Below are 25,174 nucleotides of genomic sequence, written 5' to 3' on the forward strand. Positions count from 1 at the left end.
ATATTGCATTTGCTAATAAGGTTCCTTCCCGACATGAAGGCTGTATAGGACCTTTTTGCAAAGCAGTTTCAAGCAGCGGCATGGCTCAGAGGTTGAATACTGGGCTCCCACGCAGAGGGCCCAGGTTCGAACCTCGTTCCATCCTGGATTTCGTTTTTTTTTCTTATTTCGAGCGATACTGGTTACGGACACTGGCGGCGGCGGCGGCGGATAACTACGGCGCCAAAAACGGCCGGTGAAATGATCTCATAACAGCTTTCGCTGTAAAACAGGCGGCGGCGGCGGCGCACACCTCTAAACGTGAGTACACGCAACGAGAGAAAGGGCTCGCATGCCAGCCGAAGATAACGTCCGCCTTTTCCGCTGGGTGCGGTTCTATGCCCCTTCATGGAAAGGCTGCTCTTGACGACGCCATAATCAACATGATTTGCACTGACATGGAGCCCTTTCGTGTTGTCGAGAGGGAGGGATTCCTAGAATTCGTAACGGTAAGCATTACAATATTATTGGTCGCCTTTCATCAAAGTAACTGCTTTGTATTCTTTCAAATCCAGGTCGCCGTCCCAGGCTACAAGTTACCATCGCGGGATGACCTCCGAGAGAAGTTCCTGCCCGGGAAAGTATCAGCTCTGAAGACCAAAATATCATCGTCTTTGGCGGGGGCGGAGTACGTCTGTATCGCACTAGACGTGTGGACGTCGCGGTCTACGGAGGGCTTCCTGGCTGTCGAAGCAACATTCGTGGACAGCGACTTCACACGTACCTCCTCACTCGCCTCACGGGGAGCCACGCAGCTGCTCGCATCCGCAGCGAGTATGCCGCAACATTGCTGCAGTGGAACATCGCTGACAAGGTCAAATATGTATTTTCGTGTAATTTCGCGATCGTTAACTGTTTTTATTTCATTTTCCAGGTCCTTCGCATGGTGACAGATAACGCTTCATCAATGATAAAGGCATTTGCAGTTACCGGGTGGGAGACTGAAGAGGACGATGATGATGACAATTTCGACGACTGCCCGGAACGCTTTACGAAGGAGCTTTTAAGCGAGTTCCATCAGTTGGAGCAATTTCGATTTGGCTGCGCCGCCCACAGCCTGCACCTGGCCGTAAAAGACGCCATTCGGCAGGTATGCGCTATTAAATAACTTATTGGTTTCATCTGATGTCCATTGATAGATACGTCGTTCATTTATTACTATTTTCATGAACAATTGTTTGGACCTAGCTTTGTTAAATAATATGCCACGAATGCATGGACAAAGAAAGTAGGAATATAATAATTATAGTTTGAAAAGTAAGGGCGGAAAACTGTACTTATCACAATTTCAATGCGTGAAAGCTTTATAATGAAACGATCCCCAGCTCATGTTTAGCCGAATTTTCGAGCGTGCTTCGCTTTTTCATCTTGAGGATTCGTGGTGCATTTGCTGCCATCGCCGATGTCACGAACTCTGCTTCCCATCAAATAGTGGCTGGGAGTCATTTTTTCTGCCGCAGACCAGGCACCAAGCTTACGCGACTTCTAGGTCTGATCTTACCACGTCAATCAACCGTTCTGAAATACATCTAAGGACAAACAACAATGAACAAAACTGGTACATCACGTAAAGAACGCCCACGGTGCCCCGAAGTTACATTTTAAGATTTGGATTCGGTTGATTCCTTGTTCAAGCTATTTTTGTCTCATTGTATTTTGTGCCCCTTGCTATTTTTCTCTTTGATATCCCTCTATTTTTTATTTATATTTTATGACACCCCTCCCTCCCCACACGGGAAAATGAAGTCCTGCGTACGTCACTCCTTTCAGTACAAATCGCTAAATACAGTTGCCTGGAATATAGGACCAGCCAGCGAGGCGGCAGCCTGCTACCAGTATGTTTATTTGAATTACGAAGCCCATTTCATTAAGATAATAACAGCCGTAGTGCCGAAGCCACGACACTACGTGCGCGGTTTATTCCTAAATAACAGGAAGGTGCAGCCTATGCGTTGATGTGCACTCATTTATTGTAGGGCTAGAGAAAACGGCTGTGTCTGTCCCCACTTTATATCGTCTAATGCAGTCTTGAAGAGTGTCAGTGTGTCGTCGACTGCAATACCGTACGATTACATATGTCGTCATTCTCTTTCTGGAACTCTACTGCATTGCATGTTTGCCGCTTGCGCTACCTGTACTTGCAGTGTCAATATTCACTAATTGTCGTCCTCACTTTACTTTAGGACCCAAATGCCGAAAATGTGTACGAAAATGTGGTACGAAAATACGTACGAAATGTGCGAAATACGTACGAAAATCGTACGAAAATGTGGAGCCATCGTTGCATCTACACGCAACAGCACCGCCGACACGGAAGAAGCGTTGAATGCATTTGGAATCTCACAACGCGACGAGGTGGAACTCGCAGCTGCGAATGATGAGAAAGCTCGTTACCACTTTTCCGAGTCATCCAGGCCTGACAGAAACCCTGCACGCGTGCAAGAAGATTAAACTGTCTAAATATGAACTGAGGCTGGCGACACACTTGATTGATCTTCTCTCCACTGCAGAGGAAGCCACGGAGTTTCTGCAGAAAAGGCACGAGACAGCCGGAATTTTGCTTCCCGCGTTGCGAAATATCGAAGTTTCCCTTGCGGAAACCTTAAGCAAAGGCACACTTCGTTGCAAAGATGCGGCTAAAAGCCTACAACGTAGCCTGGAGAAGCGGTTCGCAAGCGCGTGGACTGACTGTTTTTTTGATGGGTGCCCTCCTAGACCCGCGGTTTAAATCTTCTTGGTGTTCAGCTGCAACAGCCCAGCAGATGCATTCTGCTGTGCTGGGGAGGGGCACCTCTTTTGTTGGGGCAGGACAGCGCCAGCACCGTCACGAATGCAGACTCTGAAGCAGGGCCAAGCAGACAGATGTTTAAAAGCATCAGGTAAAATGATAATGCCCACCAAGACAATATGCCTGGATCCATTGCAGGCGAAATTTCTCTTTACCTTTCAGAGGGAACTTGCGCAGACACGGTTAAGGCCCGGACCTATTGGAAAGCAAACGAAAGCCGCTTTCACCTGCTCTCCCGCCTCGCAAGGGCAGTTTTCACTGTGAATGCGACGTCGGCTGACGTGGAACGCGTGTTTTCTACGGCATCCCCGATAATGACAGCGAAGCGAAATCGGCTGTCACACACCTCTTTCGAGCAGCTCATGTTTGTGAAGCGCAACAAGCAGGTAGACGGCAATTGTTTTACCTCACTTTTTCTTTCTTTTTTTTAAGAACCAACCGTTGAAGCAGCCGTCATTCACACTTCGGGTTTTAAAAACTAAACGGCGAAGCGCCCGTTTAGCTCATAACCTTTCGTAGCAAAATTTTGATGAATAAAACCAAAATAAAGCTTCTTTTTGCGCCTTGCACTGCTTGCGACCTTTGTTGCAGCATTTAAAAATTACGAGGACACCTAAGCACTTTTAAATGCGAAGCATTTCTTAGCGAACCTCTGGCACTTTGAGCGTTTCTATCTACGTATCTATCTATCTATCTATCTATCTATCTATCTATCTATCTATCTATCTAGCCGCCCACGTCTGGGTGCTCTCACGACCCCTCCTTAACTTGGTGTAGACCAAAATTTGCATGGGAGGGTAAGAGGATTTCACGAATATTATTGCCGGGTCATGACATGAATAACCTCAAAATCCTGTCACGCACGTCGTCAAACCCTTTCCACTTCACACGTGTGGCACATACCCGTTTACCACGGGCCGCTGTGTACGGGTATGCGCCGCAGGTGATTGACAGTTTATATCTACCTAGAAACGGCGAGAACAGCCATTGGTAACTCAAATGCTAGAGCGTTAAGGAAAACCTTCATCGGCAGCGTTGACTTAACGAACGGAAAAAATGAAAATTAGGATCCCAGCAGGAATCGAACCCAAGCATTCTGCGTGGTAATCAGGTATTCTACTACTAAGCCACGCCAGGTCTATAAACTGGTTTGGAAAAATAGCCTACGCAGGCGTAATAACGGTGCAACGTCAATTGTGGTGGTGGCGCTGGCTATCTAATTTTAGAAGAAAGCAATAAACACTACATATGTACTCCTGCGATGTCTACTTCTACGATACAGGCGTCATATCAGATTAACGTCTGTAGTTCCAGTGTTGGCTCCGCTTTTATAGCAGCCTAATAAACATTACGTTTGTATTTCTATGATTCAGCAAGCTATATTGAAGCATTGCTCGACCCCGGAGGAATACATTAACGAACGTTACATATGATATCCACATCACCGCACCGTAAAGTGCACTTCGTCCACCAGAACGACGCAGTGTCCTCTTCATTTCTTGCGAGGCTGCACGATGGCCTCATGCTGACCGAGGATGATGCCAGATTGATTGACAGCCGCTTTGTAGACTAGGCTACGTAGGCCACATACGCCCAGGTAGTCTACGAATACGACAAACACCATCCACTGATGTTGGTCTACGTAGCACTATGCAGGCCTACCAGCCTCGACGGCCTATACCTCACCAACGCGAAGGGTGGCTTCAGGTTCCGACATTTCGCCGGCTCTGTCTACAGACAATTTGTCGACGAAATGACCCAGGCATCTACGAATTCCAACAGCTCTACTATACCACATACTTCACTGCACATGGACCCCTCGTCACCACAATCACGACCGAATCCTATAACAAGTCATGACCAGCTGCTGGTGCTCACCGATCACGGTGATGATGCCCTTGTTCAAGAACTGTCAAGAACTTCTTGCAAAAATGCACACGGATTCGTGAAACGTGCGTGCGTTCTCGGGACACGTATAAGCACTACATATCAGCTTACCGCTTCTGGTGTTGGTAATACCCACGTTGTCATTGGCAGCATTACCCAACCGTAAACAACTGGTTATATAACACATATGCGGCTCTCCAACATATATATGTGTGCGTATGAAATTTATACAAATCATTCGCGTCATTTTGTAACATGTTGCTAAGTAAAAAAGTTACGCCACGGTCACCTATACACCGCATGCTTCGCATAATGTCGACTCCCACGGTACGTGGGACCTGCCGAATTTTTTTATGACGTAGTGATTGCCAAAGAACTAGTGACTGATTGCCGGACGTGTTGTTGTTGTAAGAAGATTTGTTTGAACCGATAAAAATAAAATAAAGGTGGGTGGCCTCTTCTAAGTTCAAAAAGCTGCGAACGACCGCTGATGCTCCAGGCCGGGATATCAGGCGAGTCTCGAGCTGAGAGCTGGTCAGCCCGCACTCCCACTGCTACGGGGTGGGATCACTTCATTATTATCGTTATCCTTTTTCCTTGCATCTTTTCCTTGCATACCCGTGTCCGCATCGCCAATCAATGAGGGCATTGAGAAGGATCGTATTTCACTACATCCTTAATTGCTACTACTGTAATAACATGCTCAATTTAGTCATGTAGGCCTGAGTACATGTTTTTTCGAAGTCGAAGGCCACAACGCATTCTCTAGGTCCAACTCTAGTTAGCCAGAGCCAAATGTAGGCGTGATGCAAATGTGCGAACGATCTGCCAATTTGTAAAAGAGAAAACGAGGCATAAGTTAGTGCACAAACAAATGCATTTTCCCAGCAGATACTGGAGGAAGAAACAAATTATCCCTGCGCATTCGTTCCCATTGATACCCCACACTAAAGTGGCGAATACTCTCTATGCACAGCCTGAGCTTCATCTCACGAGCAGTTTAGTACGTGACACACGTAAATAACCTTTGCGACAGGGAAGACATTGCATACCTGCGCACAGGCGAACACAGAATGTTCTCCTCACCCCATCCATGCTTGCGAGGCGCGCTTGACAAGCGTGAGTGCTGACGAGCGGTGCGGCCCATTGTTCCATATTCGATACAAAGCCAAAAGGTGCCCGAGCGGTGCATTGTTCCAACTAATACCAGCAGATCTAGAGGGTCTTATTCCTTATTAACCAAATCTTAGTTTTCTCCATATTCACGGCCGCTCCAGACGCGTGGCAAAACTGCTTAGTCTTCTTGAATACTACATTTGTCAGCATAAAAATACGCTATGTCGTCATTTTAGCATTAACGCATTTAAGCATAAACAATAATAAAACACCACCATTCGTTCAAACATGCTGACCATGCAAATAATATAGGTAGCGGGAGAACTGCCCCTATGGGAATTAGTAGGGTGGTTGTACTGCACGAGATATGTCACCAAGCTACTATCACTCGACCTTGGTAACGTGCTTTGCGTACTTTTGCAGCTCTTAATGCATGTGATGACATCGGCTTTATGGGGAGTTCATTCTTAACTCGATAAAAGTATCAAGATGCCTTTCCTACGTTGAGGAATTACAGGAATGGAAGTGAACTGCTCGGCCATTCCCGGAGTGGGAATGGGCTAAGTTTTTTAATTCCCAGGAATTGAAAGGAATGGAACTGCGGCAAGTTATAATTCCCCGGAATGGAATTGGAATGGAATGGAGGCGCCCATTCTGCAACACTGGTCGCTACAAGCGTTCTTGCTGATGTACACCTGTCCGGTGATCCGGTACTGCGAAAACCGTAATACTTTTATGGCCAATGTAGAACTTCAGAAGGGTATTTGCATCATTGTGCGGAGGCTTGTGAAAGTTTTTGTGAAAGGATCAGCGAAGTGTATAAAAAGCTGGCATGTTAAGCAGCTACAGCAACGCCAGTGAGTTGTTTCGTAATGAAACTAATATACCTTGATGAAGAAATACAAAACTTTTGAGATACCGACAGACATTTCATTAAAATGAAACAAAACTGGTCGCAGTTAATAAAAGTTCGAGCGAAAAATTTTCGTGCATAGGCGTTTATGCTACATTACACAGACATATAACAACAAATTTGCGAATGTATCGGAGTATCTTAAGATACAATTGCAATGTATCGCATCGGATACAATCAGTGTTGCGGTATCTTGTATCTCAAATATTTTTGCCTGAGTATCTTGTATCGTATCGCGATACAATTTCAATGTACCTTTGCCCAGCCCTGGCTACGGCGGCGGTCGTCCTCTCGTACACTTTATCGGACATTTATGTGCATGGAAACCTGGGAGTGCTCGCTCGTAGCCATGACGGCGAACGTGGAACACTCCTTCTTTTGCCAGCTGGCGTCACGTGATCCCTCAAAGTTTCCCCGCTTCCTTCGATTCTTACCGAATCAAGCTACACAAAGACATCTCCAGACATGCAAAATTGCTGCAAGCATTCACGAACCGTTTCAACAGCGACGCCTTCGAGAGGCCGTGCACTGGTGTTCGTTCTCCTTTGCAGGATATACCGCCACAGCCAAGTCAGCGATACATTTATCGTCCTCAACATTCGTCGCTGTGCATAGAGCGCTTAAACTCGCAAAAGGCAGCTCCTCCAACTCAAGTCAATGTCCGGTTCGAACTAATTCGTTATTGGGTGTGTGCGCCTTTAGGAGAGCAGCCTCGCAATTGAAATGAACGAATTCAAAGAGAACGTCTGTGAGCTGTACCTTTATTGTGATCCTTAGCAGCTAAGGATGAAAAATCCCCGAAGAGTCAACGTTTCGAGAAGAGGTCTTGTCTTATACAACTTCAAGGCAGTTGCTGCCTCGAAGAAGACAAGACCGCTTGGCGAAACGTTGGCTGCAGCGACGTTCAAGGATTTTGCATCTGTTTCCATCTTCCCTGAACTTGCGCCTTATCCATATGTGTTTTCGCTTAGTGCAGCCAGTATAAGGTTCACGTAATCCACGACTCACCGGAGCATCAATGCGTGTAAGGGTTGTCTCCGGCGTACGTAGCCCAGAGCGCCGACAATGTCGACCGCAGCTCGAGGCCCATCGGAAATAGCCGTAAGCGCGAAAGAGCGTCAGTGTGATCGCTTTCCTCGTGAAAAAGTTTTCACTGCCATCGACCCTGCGTTTTCTTTCGATGTCCACCTCGAGACGTGCACGCGCGGGGGACCTTGGCCTCCTAAACAACACGCCAAGTGGGACGAATGTGTTGCGTAACGCCGGAAAAAACGCGTGATCCGCTCACGCTTATCTTTTCAGTCTATTCTGATTCGTATCAACGCCTGCTGAACGTCATCCAACTAGGTTGTGACCCATTTGGCTCAGGCTGCTGCTCCGCTTTTCCCACACATGATATATCTGTTTTGACGTAACGTTTCTGCCGTAATTATCTGAAAACGGCAGACATGCACGAAGAAATCGAGCCAATCTATCCACGTTGGCTTAGTTCGGCAAACGCCTATTTATAGCGCAACGTCGCAGAACTTTCAAGGCAACTAACCTCAACGTCGTTGACCTTTCATTATTTTTTTTTCTTCCTCTAAAGGCGTCAAACGATATCCACAAAGGTTAAACGGCAAGTTACGCAGAAAAATCATTCTTTTATTATTTCTCCTTCTTCTTCTTTTATTTTTTTGCACATGCATGTATCTTCAGGGATTTTGTCGCGATTATCATTGTCTTGGAGTAAGGATAAAACTGCGCGAAAGAAACGAGGACAGGCGGAAGCAATTCCCGGACGTTTTCAAGCGAACATTGTTATGAATCGCAGATTTCGGTGTCGTACTCGAAGAGAAGTGTTGCGCCCTCCAAGGTGCCTCGGTGACATGCGTACTTGTAGGCGCCGCTTAATTTCTTATCACTCCCTCGATGGTGGTCTTGCCGGCGATTTCTGATATGGCAACCTGACCTTTTACCGACGTCGCTTGTCATTCCACGTTGACACACTCCACTGTTGCCCTTCATTGCTTCGTGCATGACCGTCGTTGTTGCATGCAGCAACAGAAGTGTTGCGCATGCTCAGCGCCAGCGTGAATTCCCCGCGCGGAAGAAGAAAAAAATTAGGCGGGAGCATTGTGCAATGTGAAAGAAATAAATAAAAAGAAAGCAAAAGGAAGAGGTGAGGTAGGCACACGCGTTGCCGATTGTCTTTTCGTCCCCTTTGCTTTCTTGACATGTACATCGTAATTATTAGACTACACTTAAAACGGGGCAATCAACGTCCCCCATGCCTTCCTTGGCTTAATGGTCTGTTGGTTTTCATTAAGGTTGTATTAAGCAAAGAAATTTCGAGCCCTCAAAATTCCCTTCTTTCACCTAAACAAAGTAGATGCAAGAGCCCAGTCCTGTGTCAATTGGCCAGTAAATAACGACACTTTAAAAAATAAAGTGAAACGGACTTAGCATACTGTTTCAAGTTATTCGAGAGATACCATGATCGAGGGACTTGGTTTCACCGAGATTCCTTAGCAAAGCTTCAATGCTGCTTACGCTAAGTTCGATTGATTGCATAAGAGGAGCGCTGGTTGTGGGCTACACGAAGAGTGATTGGAAGTAACTGTTTAAACACGCCACGTTTTACGCATCATCCTATACATCATTGTACTTTATCCCGACAGGATGAGACCCGCACCTCTTTAGGTACGCAAGGGCTGGACCATTTTTGTTTAAATGACACCGCTCCCTCAGCTTCACATTGGCGTGTCTACCAAAAGCTGGCCCTTCCATTGGTTCCCCCTCCTTCGTCACTATTTTCGTAGCAGTACAAGCGGTGTAACTTTGTGGCCGACTCGTTTTGCCGTGCAAAGTAAACGCGAAAATGCTGTGCGTGTGTCCTCTGGAAAGTTTCACTTGGAACGAGAATGATGGGCGAGAGATAGCCTCGGTCCGGTATTTGCAATCGTTCTTTTTTCGTTGGCCCAATAAGACAGTCTGCGGTCTATAATATAATAATCTGCACGCACATACAAGACGGACACGTCTTGGATGATAGGAATATCGCCTCATGATTCAAGACCTCTGCATAAAAAGAATGATACAATCTACAACAATGAAGACGCATTTAGGTGGCAATACCATGGCACAAGTCTGTGCGCTATGTGTTTAACATTCATGAATAGCTTAATGAATAAGTGGAGACGATACTTGGCTCAGGTGTCTGGCACTGGCTGGCACTGGCTCGGTGTCGGTGTGCCCTCCAAGGGCGTAGCCAAGGGGGGGGGGGGTTGGGGGGGTTCAACCCCCCCCCCCGAAATTTTTCAATTTTGCTTGCGTATATATACACGCACACATACAAACGCACGCACGAACATACATAAAGTATGGTTGAACCCCCCCCCCCCCCTAAAAAAATTTCTGGCTACGCCCCTGGTGCCCTCCTTGGGCTAACCTTGTGTCGTTAACTTTGGTCCGGTGACTTGGTCGTCCACTTCCATATAGCGAACCCGACCAGCGGACCGAGCTCAATTTGTGGGGCAAATAACTTGGTGTTTGCCGCTCCTGTATTCCCTCAGTCAGTCAAGAACTTTTATTAATCGGTCCTGAGGAGTTTAAGCTGCCGGGGGATCCGGGGGGGACACCCTAGCAGCCGCTACCGTAGGCGACGCCTGAGTCGGGGTCTCTTCTCAGAAATAAAGCCCGTTAGTTGCCGAACAATTCGTCTTGGTCCGGGGTTCGGAAATCCGTATGGAAATCCACAAGGAAATCCGTATTGTGGCTTCGTGCTACAAACGGGTGGTTGTCTATTTTCTCTTTCTTAACCCTTCCGCCACCTTGCGGGATTCCGCAGAACTGATTTGCAAACTTCAAGGTGGCGTCGCCACCCACATTTTGTTTTTGCGCGTTTTCTCGCTTACTAAGCATCTTCTCGCAGCAAGCGTGGTGTTTTAGTATCGTGAAAGAGTATTTTACTAATATGAGAGAAATCGTTTTGCTCTTTAGTGTCCCTTTAATCTCTGCAGAGGGAGAATGCTTGTTTCGGCCGACGCGATCTTGATCGCCGCGTTTCCCGGTGAAGAAGGCAAATGTGGATCAAGGCGAACGGTTAAACTCCTCGCTCACTTTCGAGGCTTACTTGGCTGCTTTTTTACTTCCTGCATAATCGTGCCAAGAAAACGGCGATTGCTGTCATTACTTAACCCAGCGCGAGCCGCTGATGTTCCTGCTTCGCGCGCTGCGCAAAGAATGTTGCTCTGAGGCTCTGACTTCTCGCAATAGCATCGGAGGATTTTCGAGACGCACGCCGTCAAACTTCGCAAAAAGAGCATTACTGGCACTTGTGCCAAAACGTAGTTTTCTGCATTCAAGCACAAAAGTAACAGGAACGCCGGTGTATCTCGTCGCACACTTTGCGAATAAACATCTCGATAAGTATTTGCAAACTCACCTGCTATGTATACGTCAATTGCAATGTGTGCGCTAAAACAAATAATTGAAATGTTAGTCACCGTTAGTTAATTACTTACTAATTACAGTAAAAGGTCATTAATTCGGATTGCACGGGAACGGAAAAATTGTCCGAACTAACCAAATGCCAAATTATCGAAAGCATTAAGATAAAAATAAACATGTGCGTCTATAACATCAATGCATTTTCATTTTCTTGATGAATACGTAAGTGCAGTACTTATTTTGCACGGGAGTAGTGTAAAAACAGCTATTTTCTTCATTCGCAACTTCGTTCACGATGCGACCGCGGTGCAAGACTTTCGTGTCTTACCGTGCTCTGAACCCATATTTTATTGCGTGCCGCCACCACCAATACCACCACGCGCACGTGACGATAATTTTTTCGTTGGAAAATGGCCGGCGACTGATCGTTCGTCCACCACGGTGTAGCAAGCGAGTTTTATAGCAGAATGCGGACCGCGGCTGAAGCTCTTCATCTTCAAAAGCTTCTACAGTATTTTGAGTTTTGTGACATTGAATGCCCCAAGTCCAAAGGCCGCATCCGCTGCGGACGAAACTGTGGTCGCATAGCGCCCACGCAGTTTTGAAGGCATGCGCGTGGCCTACACACCCAGAGCCAAAATTAAAATGCTGTGCACCGCATCTGCTGCTGAATAAACTAGCTCGCTAACGCATAATCATGGATGGCGACCACGCCTTCCTGCCACCCGCGGCAGAGTTTCGGTTGTTCGCCGTTTTCGGTCCTTTGCGTCGCACATTTGCAGCACTGCGTGCTTGGCGCGCTCGTCCGAATTAACCGGGTTGCGGCCAAATATGACCGAATTAACGAGAGTTTGATGTCGTTAAATAATGCATATGCTTGCCAATACCAGAGGACACGTCCGAATTGTCCGATTTTCCGAATTAAAGGGGGTCGAATAAACAAGCTTTTCATATCATGTTTCCTGCATTAAAACCCCCGACTCGCGATATTTTGCTTAAACACTCACATTCTCGCCCATAGGTTATGCGAACGGAAACACCTTCATTCGAATGGGAAAGTTTGAAAGTGACAACAAGGTTCAGCGCTGCTTTGAATGCGTCTGAGAAGACGCTTCGGCGAAGATGAACTCGCCAGTGGCGTTGAATTAGTCACCTCAGCTGTATACCCCAACAATACCAATAATTACAACGCGAGCGACATTGCACGCGACGGCGGCTCGACGGTGATGTTCAAGTCTCGCTTGCCGGCGGAAACAGCGACAGATGTCGGCGACGCCATAAGTGGCAGCACGATGGTGCTTGTCTGCTGCGTACGGTTGATAAACGTCGCTGAAATACGCCTGTGAGTGCATTAATGGCTGCCAGCAGTTCGGTCGCGACCTCTTTACGCCCACGTACTGCCCAACGACGCGATTTCGGGGCACCCGTGTACATCGCTGCAGGGACCGGCCCTCTTTTAGCTGCCCTAATTAGCGGCTGCATTCAGTTCTGTACACGCAGTGTGAACCTTTTATGAACAAAAATTTACCACTTTCGGCCAAAATAATAACACGCTCCTTTTATGTACCTCACTCTTAAATTTAAACTCACCGTTAGTTAACCCGACTTGACCCGTTCTTGACCCGAAAAATGTCCAGAATACATATTCGCAACTTAGTAAAGTCGCTTATTTGAATGGAGCAAGAGTTGCACCTCGATGCTGGTGTCCAACAGGCGAACTCGTTTTTTCGTGAGTACTTCGTTGGCAACGTTCAAGAGGCGTTTCACCGAAGCGCTTGTGGATACTGCCGCGTTGTATTCCAGGAGAAGTTAGTTCAACTTTTCCCGGTTCATCTGCGAGAGCGGGCAGTCAACTGGTACAAGAGCGTGTTGCGACAGCTCATCCTGTGCCTCAGCTAGGAGGGTTTGGCGCCCGGACGACAAGAAATCTTCGGGTGCGGACGAGGCGGCAACATCTGTGTTGGCTGGCTTGATCACCGCAGCCAGCTCTGTTTTGCTATTGGTGGTCGCCAGGTGTGGCACAGAAATGTCTAGGATCCATGATACTTTCAACCTTGTGATTAAGCAATTGACGACAATGAGGTAGACACGAGTTCTTTGTGTCTTATGCGGTCGCCCATCCACCCTGCATAATGCGCTGCGTACATGCATGCGTCTGTTCATTGGTGTGCGTTAGGGATGGATGGGTAAGTGTTGTCCCTTGATTATCCAAGTGCACGTTGGCAAAGCGAAGGAGGTAGAAGGCAGCGCTTTTCAGGCCGACCTCGTCCAGCTGCGTTGCCCCCAGCGAACTCTCTGCAGGTCCCGTTTTCCAACCGCTCATTCTCGCTCGGAATAACAGAGAGCTGAGCTGGTTGGTAAGTAGTCATTCTCGCTCATTCATTCGCTCATTCTCGCTCACACATGAATTTCATATGCCCCCTCTCTCCTTAGTAAGCAGAAAAGGACTTGGACAACGTTGACTTGGAGGACACTCCCTTTCGGCACCGCTGCCAGCGTTCCCTGCTACTGCGGCCGGTGGCCACCTGATATGCCCGCTTGGGACCCAGTTCCCGCTTTTGGTTCCACATGGCCTGAATAGCGGCGCCCTGCCGGACGGCCATCCTCTTTTGACGTCCCGCCGCGGCGGCTCGCTTCTCCGAAACCCGCACTCCCCGTAATGTTTCAGGGAATGCCGCTATAGCTTTCCATTTACAAAATCTCCTTCAGAACGAACAAAGAGATCGGAAAACAGAGCGAGCCACAGCCCGTTCATACACCTTCAGACTCGCTCTGTGGAGCGTGTACAGAAGGAACGCCGTTCCCTCTACCGTTACATCGCAATCGTAACGAGTTACCGTTACAGTTCCACCGATCGTTAACGAAACGGGGACGTTCATCCGTTCCTCCAAAAAGGAACTGGAACGCCGTTCCGTACAACACCGATGCACAGCGACGATGCCCTGACATATTAGCACTTCCTGAACGGCAAATTTTGTGATTTTTCAACCGCGCATAAAAACACGGAAATACAAAACGTAATCGTACCAAATGAAGTAGGCATGCAACACACCGGCAATCAACCCACAGGTGTCCCATTGGTTGGTCGCTCAAAACAATCCCGCGCGGCGAGCCAAGAAACTAGCAATAGACTAGTTGGCTTCTCCTCAGTAACTTGGAGCTCTGCGTGACTGCGTTTGGCGAATGGCGATGGAGAAAACAGAAGCGCAACTCCGGCTCCTAAAGGTGCCATATACAGCAGGGGCGTAGCCAGGGGGGTTGGTGGGTTCAATCCCCCCCCCCCCCCCCCCCCGAAATTTTAGGGGCGAAGCTCCTTATGCCGTGGGTCTGTCCATCCTCCGTTTGTTTGTAGCGTTGTAGTAGCCACCTCTAGCTCGCGAGAAGCGGGCGTTCTGGTATGCAGTAGAAGAAGAAGACGACGTTGACGAGTGAGACTCTCGTGCGTGTTCGCCTGTGTGGCATTCTTTCTTCTTTACTGCGCGCGTTCTAACATGCAGTAGAAGAAGAAGACGACGTTGACGAGTGACACTCTCGTGCGTGTTCGCCTGTGTGGCGTTCTTTCTTCTTTACTACGTCTCGTGTTTGCAACGACACCCGAATACAACATTTCAGAAGTAACTGCGCCATGAAGCTCCCTCTTGGCACGCTTTCTCTTTAGCTCGGAGTCGCCCGATGGAAGGCACGGCTGCGGATCGGAGGGCACGGAAGGCGGCGGCAGCGCGCGCTCGCCGACAGAATCCTGAGGTGAGAGACCGCGAGGCCGAAGCTGCACGTCGACGCCGCGAAGCAGATTCCGTCGTTCGAGCCCGCGAAGCCGAAGCTGCTCGACAAGCTGCACGGCTGCGGCGAGAAGACCCCGCCGTTCGAGCCCGCGAGGCCGAAGCTGCTCGACAAGCTGCAGGGCTGCGGCGAGAAGACCCCGCCGTTCGAGCCCGCGAGGCCGAAGCTGCTCGACAAGCTGCACGGCTGCGGCGCGAAGACCCGGCCGTTCGAGCCCGCGAGGCCGAAGCTGCTCGACAAGCTGCACGGCTGCGGCGCGAAGACCCCGCCGTTCGAGCCCGCGAGGCCGAAGCTGCACGGCTGCGGCGCGAATCAGATCTTCAAAATGTGAAGGACTGTGAAGCGGCGAGAAAGCGCGTGTACCGGCAGGCAGAGCCCGAGGCTGTGCGAGCACGTGAAGGGGCTGCAAAACGCATCAGGGGGGCGCTGCCCGAAGGCGCCGACGCGCGCTTCCAGCGGGACTTCCTTGATAACAGTTTCGGCCATAGTTGCGGTGTGTGCAACAGATTGTGGTTCTCAAACAATCTAGTCACAATATCTTCCATCAAGAAGGACCACGCTCGCGCCAATGCCATCGCCATGCTGCAGCGCGAGTTCGCTTCGCCCCACTCGTTATCATTCACCACGTGGATATGCTGTGATTTTTTTCAATTTTGCTTGCGTATATATAACGCACACATATAAACGCACGCACGAACATACATAAAGTATGGCTGAACCCCCCCCCCCCCCCCCTCCGAAAAAAATTTCTGGCTACGCCCCTGATATACAGTAATTCTATTCGCCGTCACTACTGCGTGACATCTGGTGGTGGTGGTGGTTCCTTCGTGTTCCGGACGTCTACGAAAATACATCGCTAACGGTTGACAGCTGGGCTAGTTGGTTCTGGTGGATACACTGAAACGTTGTACTGGCGAACAAAGACACGGACAAGATAGGAAGAGGCACACAACGCCAATGTGTGTCTCTTCATATCCTGTCTTCGTTGGCCAGTAGAACGCCTCACGTCTACGAAAAGCCGTGAACTAAGCGTGAAAAAGAAGACGCCAAAGCTCGGGCTAGCCGCAGGCAGCAAGGACTACCACCACGGACCCGAGAAGACACGCAGTAGTGAAGAAGGCGGCAGGATGAGGCGAAACTCTTTATTCGACGAACCTGTGCCCAGAAAATGAAAAGCCAAAGTACAAGCAATGCACTCTGTACACTGATAGCGGCAAGCACAGTCGTCAACAATCGCGAAGCTTCCCAAACATAGCGGCGTGGCCTTCGCCGAGCTGTGCTAGCAATTTTTGTGGGTGGAGCCCGATCCCAGCAAAATAAAGAAGGCGTGTGGCAATATTGGATGATGGTGAATAGCGCCGAAACATCAGGAGGCAGAAAGATTACTAACTTCAAAGTTTCTTCGAGCAACGGCTAAGACAAATGGAAGTGGCATTACGTCATAGAACAAATCACCTTTTTATGAAGTCATTCTCCTTATCAGTAAAAATCTATGACGGAATGCTTACACAGACTGGACCACCCTTACAAAAATTGTTATTGAAAATACATTAAGTTAATGTCAACAGATGGCACTGAAAGTAAGTTGAGCATCAATTGAAATAACCTTGAGGAAGTTGTTGACCTAGGGATGGTAAAATCGATGAACGATTATTCGATTAATCGATTAAAGGTCTACAATCAATCGATTAATCGTGATCGATTTCCGCCTTTCGATTAATCGAATTAATCAATTAAAACTATTCGATTAATCGATTAGTAACCCCCCACTCCCGCCCCCGACCTCGCCCCTTGGCTGGAGCGCACGACTGCGAGGAGCGCTATCCTGAGACGCAGATGCCGTGCACATCAACGTTTATAGATACTTTTTCAGTTTCCGAACTCCTCCTTTCGAGGCGGGCGCGATTTGCTCCTAGGGAGTGTGGGGGCGCTGCAGTCCAACTTTGCGCCAAGTAAACATCCGCTCTCCACTCTCCGCTCGCTTCCCCGCCGTCGCAGTCGTGTCTGTGTTGGTGTTCGGTGGTGCCGTTTTTTTTTTTTTTTCTAATCTGTGTGTATGCCTCGTCGCCCTCTGTGCGCGTGGCAGGCTTTCACGGTCTTCTGAAGACAATTCGACGTCGACACTCATGCAGACACTCGGACATCCACGACGTAGGACTCTCCGATTGTTGATATCGCGGGCACGATCCAAGTGTTACCCACGTGTGGACGCACCGAGCACATGTGTACGTGTGGACCTTCTGATATCCTGTGCGTGATGCTGTAGACCTTCGGGACGTCATGCCGACGTGTTTTGTGCCCGGGTGCACCAGCGGGTATAGAAAAAACCCCCAGAAACGCCACTTTTTCTCTCCGCCGTCGGACCCATTGTTACTGCAGAAGTGGCAAAGGTCAATTCCACGCGCGGACAAACCTTTGGGGAAGACGTGGAAGGTATGCGATCTTCACTTTCAAGAAGGTGACATACTGAAGACACATAAGTATACCATAAATTGAGAAGTAGTCGAAATCGACCGTGGTGCGTGGGCACTGAGGAGTGATGTAGTTCCTCGTTTATTTCCGAACCTGCCAGTGTACTTGTCATGCAGCCGCAGAAGACGAAGGTCGCCGAAGAAAAGGGTAGCTGTACTACCTCAACAAACTGTACAGCTTGCGATCTGCCGGAAGAATCCCCTCAACAGGTACCCGCTCCTTCAGAGAACTTCAGTTTTTCTGACCTAGTGGAAAAAAGTGCTGCACTTCAGCTTCCCCGCAACTGGAGTTGGGCGGTCCCTGAAGAGCCGGGAAAACGTCCGGTAATCATTTTCTATAATGCAGAATTCAAAGAATTAAGACATCTACTGCATCCTCACGAGCACTGTCATCCGCGAGGATTTGACCTACGTGGTTTCGGCGAGCGGTAAATTGCTGAATAAGTTGCCTTTCGATACACCACTGCGATCACTACAAACAACACTACAGCGAATTTACTGCAGAGTTGATTCACGTATACATTGTAACCCGGATGCATTTTTTTGCAAGACAAAAGTGCCAAGACAACGACAGTGCTATCAAAGCGCAGAGGGAAAGAAAAAAAGCTAAACTTGTGTGAAATTAGAATGCTCGTGGAAAGTATGCATTAAACATGCATTTTCAATTTCGTAAGCTAAAGGCGATATATTAGTGAAATAGTGTATGATCGTGGCAAGTGTTCTTGAGTCAATAAATTTGTGTTCCGATGTCTTTATTTATTTATTGTACCCTCAGGGCCCAAGGGCATTACAGAGGGGAGTGGGGATATACATAAGGGAAACAATATAAAACAGCAAGGAATAAAAAAAAATTGCAAAATTTGCGTTTTTTATTTGAATGATTCTAAATATTATCCACTGACAGACATCCAGAAATCTGAATACTTGAAAAAAAAAAAGTCCACTGGTTTATGTCACCTGAAGAGAAAAATAACGTTGTTTCAGTGGGATTTTCAACGAGGGTCGTACCTTACAGCAAGGGTTCAGTTTCAACTTGCTTTAGGGCAGTGCACGCTGAGCTAATGTGCAGAGCGTCGAAGATCCAAATGCTAAGACTCGCGAAACCAGCTTTTAAATAACTATTAGCAGAAAACAGATGAGTCGCAGCATTTACCGAGGCTTTTAAGACGTAGCTCATACAGCTGAACTCTGAATTTTGCTTCTAGTGTCTGAAATAACGAGAAATTACAGGGCGGTATACTGCTATTTAATCTACGAGTGCACGCGTAACTTACGCGAACTACTGTTTTTACCGAGGTCCCGGAAAGACATAGATCGGGTATCTAGGCCCAAAGTTGTACTCCTCGTGCCTAAAACAAGAAGTTGCGCGGCAGGGCTCTTTCTTAACCTGAATTCGTCGGATAAACGCTGCACATCGCACCTAGCTATAGCAGACGACCCTCGTTTGGTTGGCGCAAAGTTGGACTACAGCGCCGCGGTGGCGGGAACTGCAGCCGGCCGGCTGCTCCCCGCAGGCGAAGCGGGGAGTTCGGAAACTGAAAAAGTATCTATAAACGTTGGTGCACATAGTCTCTCTTTCACTGCTTTCACTAAAGCGCATATTTCTGCGCTAGCAGAACAAGCCCCGAGCTGGCGGCGGCCATACCCCATAGAGTAGGGATGGTAAAATCGATGAACGATTAACCGATTAATCGATTAAAGGTCCACAATTAATCGATAAATCATAATCGGTTTGTGCCTTTCGATTAATCAAATTAATCGATTAAAACTATTGGATTAATCGATTACGGCATCCCCCACTCCCGCCCCCAACCTCGCCCCTTGGCCGGAGCGCATGACTGCGAGGCGCGCTATCCTGAGACGCAGACGCTGAACGCTGAACGCTATCCTTAGACGCAGGAAGTTGCAAAGCCGATTACAACTACTTTTTCTGGCTCTATTTGGGATGCCGTCGATCGCGCACTTCTACGCAATTGCGTTGCACTGAAGTACGATCCGATGAACTAAATGCCTTCTCAGTTCAAGACATACTATTGGCCTCGAGGAGCAGGGGCGTAGCCACGTTAGGGCACACCCGGGCCCGTGCCCCCCCCGAAATTTTTTTTTTGCCATAGCATACAGAGCAGAAAATGACACTCGACCACATCTGCCTGCTCGTCCCCACTACAGATCAAGGAGGTGCCCCCCCCCCCCGAAAAAAATTTCTGCCTACGCCCCTGTTGAGGAGTTACGGAGTCGCCCTCTATCGGACGCGGCTCGATTGCGTGCTAGGCAGGATACCGCCGGCGCGCTCCCCATAGGTTTTGCTGTCGGCGCTCTACAAAAAACCTCGCGGAAGCCCTCCAGGGCATTTCTGTAAGTACTTTCGAAATGAACTTTGTTGTTTACTGTCAAAATAATCATCTTCGACGAACTGAAAGCACACAAGATAGTCTACAGTCGCTGTCTCTGTGCAGAAAACCGAGCACCCGCTTCACGCTGTCACCGCGTTGGAGACCCCTGAACCGGCTTCTTGCGTGAAAGGTAGTCACTCGCTGAGTGCAAACTATGTGAAATATTTTGTTAGAGTAGACTGCCTGTACAAACAAACGGAGCATAACAGAAAGAAGCCTCAAGCCAGCGATCGCACGGGTTCTCGACGACTGACGGTGCCTCTGCATGTATGAGCGTCTGCATGTATGTTCGTACTGATGGTTTCGCTTTTGCTACGAGCGCGTTTTGGCGCCGCGCTGTGAACTTTAGGCCGCAAAATATGAGAATTTGTGAGTAAACAAACAACTACTGTTGCGCGGACGCTATCAGAGCAGTTCAAAAACAATTTCCTTACAACTGCGGCTTCGGTGCGCATGGCAACATTGTGATCTGCCGTCCCGACGATTCAACGTTTTTTTTTTTTCTTTTTAGGTCTAAATTCGGGTACGTTTCAATGTCATTTGACAAGTTATCTCGCACTGCGTATTGATCGGTCTTCTCAGCGGGCAAATGCCGCTGCTTCTGTTTCTTTATTCAGCGCATTCGTTTCGTTTGGTGCTCACACAAAACGTGAGCAAATGCGACGCCTTTTTTAATGCTCCTTAATTATCGTTCCGTTCGGATTCCAGTGAACTTGCCGCTCTCTGTCATCAACAAATTCATAGACCAAAGCTTCACCACTTCGAGATTGCTGGTGGAAGGAGAACCAGTCTACGAGACCGAGCATGTAGTAGCATGCGACGCCTAGGAAAAGAAAGAAAATACAGTAACGTTTGCCGGACTTGTTCTGCAAACGTCGGCTGTGAACTAGGACCCACATGAACTTGAAATAGCGGTGAATAAAATAGAAGGTATTGCAGCAACCAGCAGCCGCAAAACAGGATAGTAATTATTTGGCGTGTACCCCAGCAATTTTGGCAGCAGTGTCGTGTCTAACGCCAACAGGGTGGCATCTTTCCCACGTAAATAAATGAGGCTCCAAAAAATACATGGGGTTGGCCGGTGGGCCGATCATCGGTGGGCCAATCACGGAGGCAATGAAAAATTTATGTAGCTTATGAAGCAACGCATGCCTCATCAAATGGGAAGGTTGCCCGTCGGCGTCCCGTGTCGGCGGCGTCAACACGAGTGATGCAAAAAATAATCGTCACGTGATGGTGTCACAATATGACGTCATGACGTCACAGATCGCCAAAATATGTAGCGTCATTATGACGTTACATGATGACGTATTCACACGTCATGGTCGCTTTGCATTGAATCTGTGATCGCTCACGGAGGCCGTGCAAAACCGCGTTAGGTGCAGAACGCTTTTGGAGGGGGCGCGGGAGAATCAGTACATCGACTGACAAGAAGAAGATGGCTTTCGCCTTCTAGTCGTCTTTAACGAATGCATAAGGGACCCTGTGCGTTTTTTAGTTCAACATGTCTAAACAATGACTTGCGCATGTGCAGCCGATTTGTGGACGCTGAGCACGGGGTCGACGATCAAGAGGTCGCACGGGAGGGTTCTGAGATGGCATCATACGTGGTAAAAGGTAACGCCTTTTCTATCCTGTGGCAGATAAGCATCATTCGCCGGCGGGAAGCGCGCGCGAGCAATCGTCTAAGTGCGCGCTGTCTGCTACTCACCGAACATCGCAGGCCCGACGCAGTAACAAATACTTGACGAAAGCCAGCAAAAGAACGGGACACGAGAAAAGGCAGACACACACACCGCTGGAACTAACAACTGTGACTTTATTGAAGAAAAACATTCATCGAAGAAACCTCACAACGCATGTGCAACACGTCTGTATCACCGACAACGTCACCCGGTGAAAGATTACGCAATCATCTTTCTTGCCATCGTTGTAACACACTAAATTCCTTGTCAATGAGGCAAATTGACGGTGTGCTTATACAACTATCTCCGCTTTTCCTAATGAAGTATGCCTCCACAATTTCCCTTTCTTCTTTACCCTTACCTCTTCCCAGATAAGTGACATTACTGAAAAGTGGGTAGCAACCGCATCCCCGACAGTGACGTGCAAGATTCGCCCCATCATTCGAACTCAAAGAAGCGTGATGTTCACGCAACCTAGTATTAATACATCGGCCGGTTTGGCCGATGTAAACCTTATCACAGGTCAACGGAATGTTGTACACAACACTTGTAGCATATTTCGTGAAACAACGCTCGTGTTTCGTAGTGCACACCGGATTGCTAGTCTTTCCACGAGCCACACGTGAGCATAGGCTAGCAAGTTTGCAGGGAGCTGAAAGAACAATGTTTACGCCCTGTCGCGCGGCAACCTTTTTGATATTATGTGAAACCTTATGTATGTAAGGTAGGATTTCAAACGGTTTCTCCCGAATGCGTTGTGCTGGCAGACCAGTGCTATCTTGCGGCTTCTTAATCTTTTGTAGCACAGATTCTGCGACCGCGTACAGCAGATCCCTTGGGTAACCAGCAGCTTCCAGCCTCTCGAACTGGTTGTCTAGGCTGGTCTTCATAGCGTGAGGGCAACTTTTTTTCAGAGCATTTAAAAAACAGTTTGAAATAATGCCTCTTTTAACAATCTTTGAATGTGCTGACCCAAACGGCAAAAGAGCTTTCTTACTCCTAGGCATAAAACACCAACAAAGATGGTCATCACCATGAAAAGTTAATTGAAGCTCTAAAAATCTGATGGACCGGTTGCATGGAAGTTCATGGGTGAAGCTAAGAGCGTCAGAAGAAGCCTCAAAAGCTTCCACGACCTGGTGTACAACCCCAGGTAAGGAGTCAGATGAAGACACTTTTAAAACAATGAGAAAATCATCGACGTATCTAAAGATACGGCAGACACGTTCATGATCTATCAAGCCCCGAAGCGAGTTGTCAAAACGAGCTAAAAATATATTGCACAGCACAGGAGCAACGCATGACCCTATGCAAATACCCCTTCTTTGCAAGAACATCGACCCCTTAAACTCTACAACCGTGGATGACAGATACATCGTCAACAATTCTAAAAAGGCATCAACAGACACACCACAGTCATTCTGGAAGGCGATCGGCCCCGAGAGTTCTATTACATCGCGTACCGCCAAAAGCAGTTCGTCATGTGGAATGCTGTAGAATAAGTCTTCAACGTCGATTGAAAAGGCGAAATTAGCTCCTGGAATTCCTTCGTCGAGCACCTGAACGACGTCATACGCGCAGTCGACACCGTACGGGTCTTGGACTGGGAGGCTTTTCAGGTGTTTCTGCAAGAATTGACCCACCAGCTTTTGCCAGGAACCTGCCTCTGTTACAATGGCTCTGAAAGGACACTCTGGCTTGTGAGTTTTTGCAGAGAAAAACACTTGAAGAGAATTCCTTTTACAGTTCTTCACAGCTTGAGATAACCTGTCCAACTTTTTATCCTTCAAAAGCTTCAGTGCCGCTGTCTTCAATTTTGAAGGTTTTTGTTTTGTGGGCAGGAAATTCTTGGCAACGGCATCCAGTGCTTTTTCTCCGAATTTGCTCGTCGGGAGAACAACAAAACCACCCTCTTTGTCCGCCTCGATCAGAGTCAAGTCCTTTTCATCGAAGTAGTCGACAACACGATTGAGTTGACGATTTCTATGTACGAGCTCGCTACGGCGAACCTTTGAAAGAACATCCACTCCTTCGGACAAGCAACGCTGTTTTATGCCTAGGAGTAAGAAAGCTCTTTTGCCGTTTGGGTCAGCACATTCAAAGATTGTTAAAAGAGGCATTATTTCAAACTGTTTTTTAAATGCTCTGAAAAAAAGTTGCCCTCACGCTATGAAGACCAGCCTAGACAACCAGTTCGAGAGGCTGGAAGCTGCTGGTTACCCAAGGGATCTGCTGTACGCGGTCGCAGAATCTGTGCTACAAAAGATTAAGAAGCCGCAAGATAGCACTGGTCTGCCAGCACAACGCATTCGGGAGAAACCGTTTGAAATCCTACCTTACATACATAAGGTTTCACATAATATCAAAAAGGTTGCCGCGCGACAGGGCGTAAACATTGTTCTTTCAGCTCCCTGCAAACTTGCTAGCCTATGCTCACGTGTGGCTCGTGGAAAGACTAGCAATCCGGTGTGCACTACGAAACACGAGCGTTGTTTCACGAAATGTGCTACAAGTGTTGTGTACAACATTCCGTTGACCTGTGATAAGGTTTACATCGGCCAAACCGGCCGATGTATTAATACTAGGTTGCGTGAACATCACGCTTCTTTGAGTTCGAATGATGGGGCGAATCTTGCACGTCACTGTCGGGGATGCGGTTGCTACCCACTTTTCAGTAATGTCACTTATCTGGGAAGAGGTAAGGGTAAAGAAGAAAGGGAAATTGTGGAGGCATACTTCATTAGGAAAAGCGGAGATAGTTGTATAAGCACACCGTCAATTTGCCTCATTGACAAGGAATTTAGTGTGTTACAACGATGGCAAGAAAGATGATTGCGTAATCTTTCACCGGGTGACGTTGTCGGTGATACAGACGTGCTGCACATGCGTTGTGAGGTTTCTTCGATGAATGTTTTTCTTCAATAAAGGCACAGTTGTTAGTTCCAGCGGTGTGTGTGTCTGCCTTTTCTCGTGTCCCGTTCTTTTGCTGGCTTTCGTCAAGTATCATGAACCAACTGGCCCAGATCTCAACTCTTCTGCGGTAACAAAAGTCTTCGTCGCGGAAGTGCTTGTTGCACACAAGACTCGTAGCGGATGGCTACTTGCCGGTTCTTAGCTTTACAACCCATGCTTCACGCAGTTTATGTCCCGCGGTTACCGGTGCAGGCTGACACTGGGCTCCGTTGCGTAAGCGCGGCACTGCTGCACCGAGCGGTAGAACCCCATGTTCGTCGCCTTCGGAGGCAGCCACTCTATTACAATGGTTTCAATTGAGTAGAAAATGAGAGAAAACTTCCGAATTTGAACAGACCGCAGCGCATGTGGGACTTGAAACTCGTTATCAAAGCACGCGGCAGTGCGCCACAAGCAGCCAACGCGGCCGCTGAGACCACGTGATCCTGCCAAGCACGTCACGCCGACGGTGGCGCCGGCGTTTCCAGTGGTGGGCCTCGAGGCCAATAGTAACCCTGTAGTCGATCGCCGCACCAATCCGAACCCACTTGAGACTTGGCACAGCATGCGAACTGGCCTAGATCATGTGTTTGACGTTGCAATGGAGTATTTGCCAATTCCTGCATTGTCAGTAGCATCCGAGCGCCTTTTTTCGCATGCTGGATGTGTGGCGACCCAAAGGAGGTGTCGGTTGATGCCCGAGCATCACGGGCAACTGA

The 25,174-nt window shown here is 48.2% G+C and overlaps 1 protein-coding gene across 1 annotated transcript in view; it reads left to right on the top strand.

The window, feature by feature from the left end:
* Positions 1-437: 437 nt before the first annotated feature.
* LOC119393144 (uncharacterized) overlaps positions 438-25,174 on the top strand; it is a 445,271-nt gene continuing 420,534 nt past the window's right edge. Inside the window, exons 1-3 of the mRNA XM_049415849.1 lie at positions 438-488; positions 555-809; positions 914-1,129. Coding sequence (XP_049271806.1) covers positions 438-488; positions 555-809; positions 914-1,129 — 522 coding nt within the window. The remainder of the gene's footprint in view (positions 489-554; positions 810-913; positions 1,130-25,174) is intronic.

The sequence above is a fragment of the Rhipicephalus sanguineus genome, chromosome 5 (genome assembly GCF_013339695.2).
Source record: "Rhipicephalus sanguineus isolate Rsan-2018 chromosome 5, BIME_Rsan_1.4, whole genome shotgun sequence".
Lineage (NCBI taxonomy): Eukaryota > Metazoa > Arthropoda > Arachnida > Ixodida > Ixodidae > Rhipicephalus > Rhipicephalus sanguineus.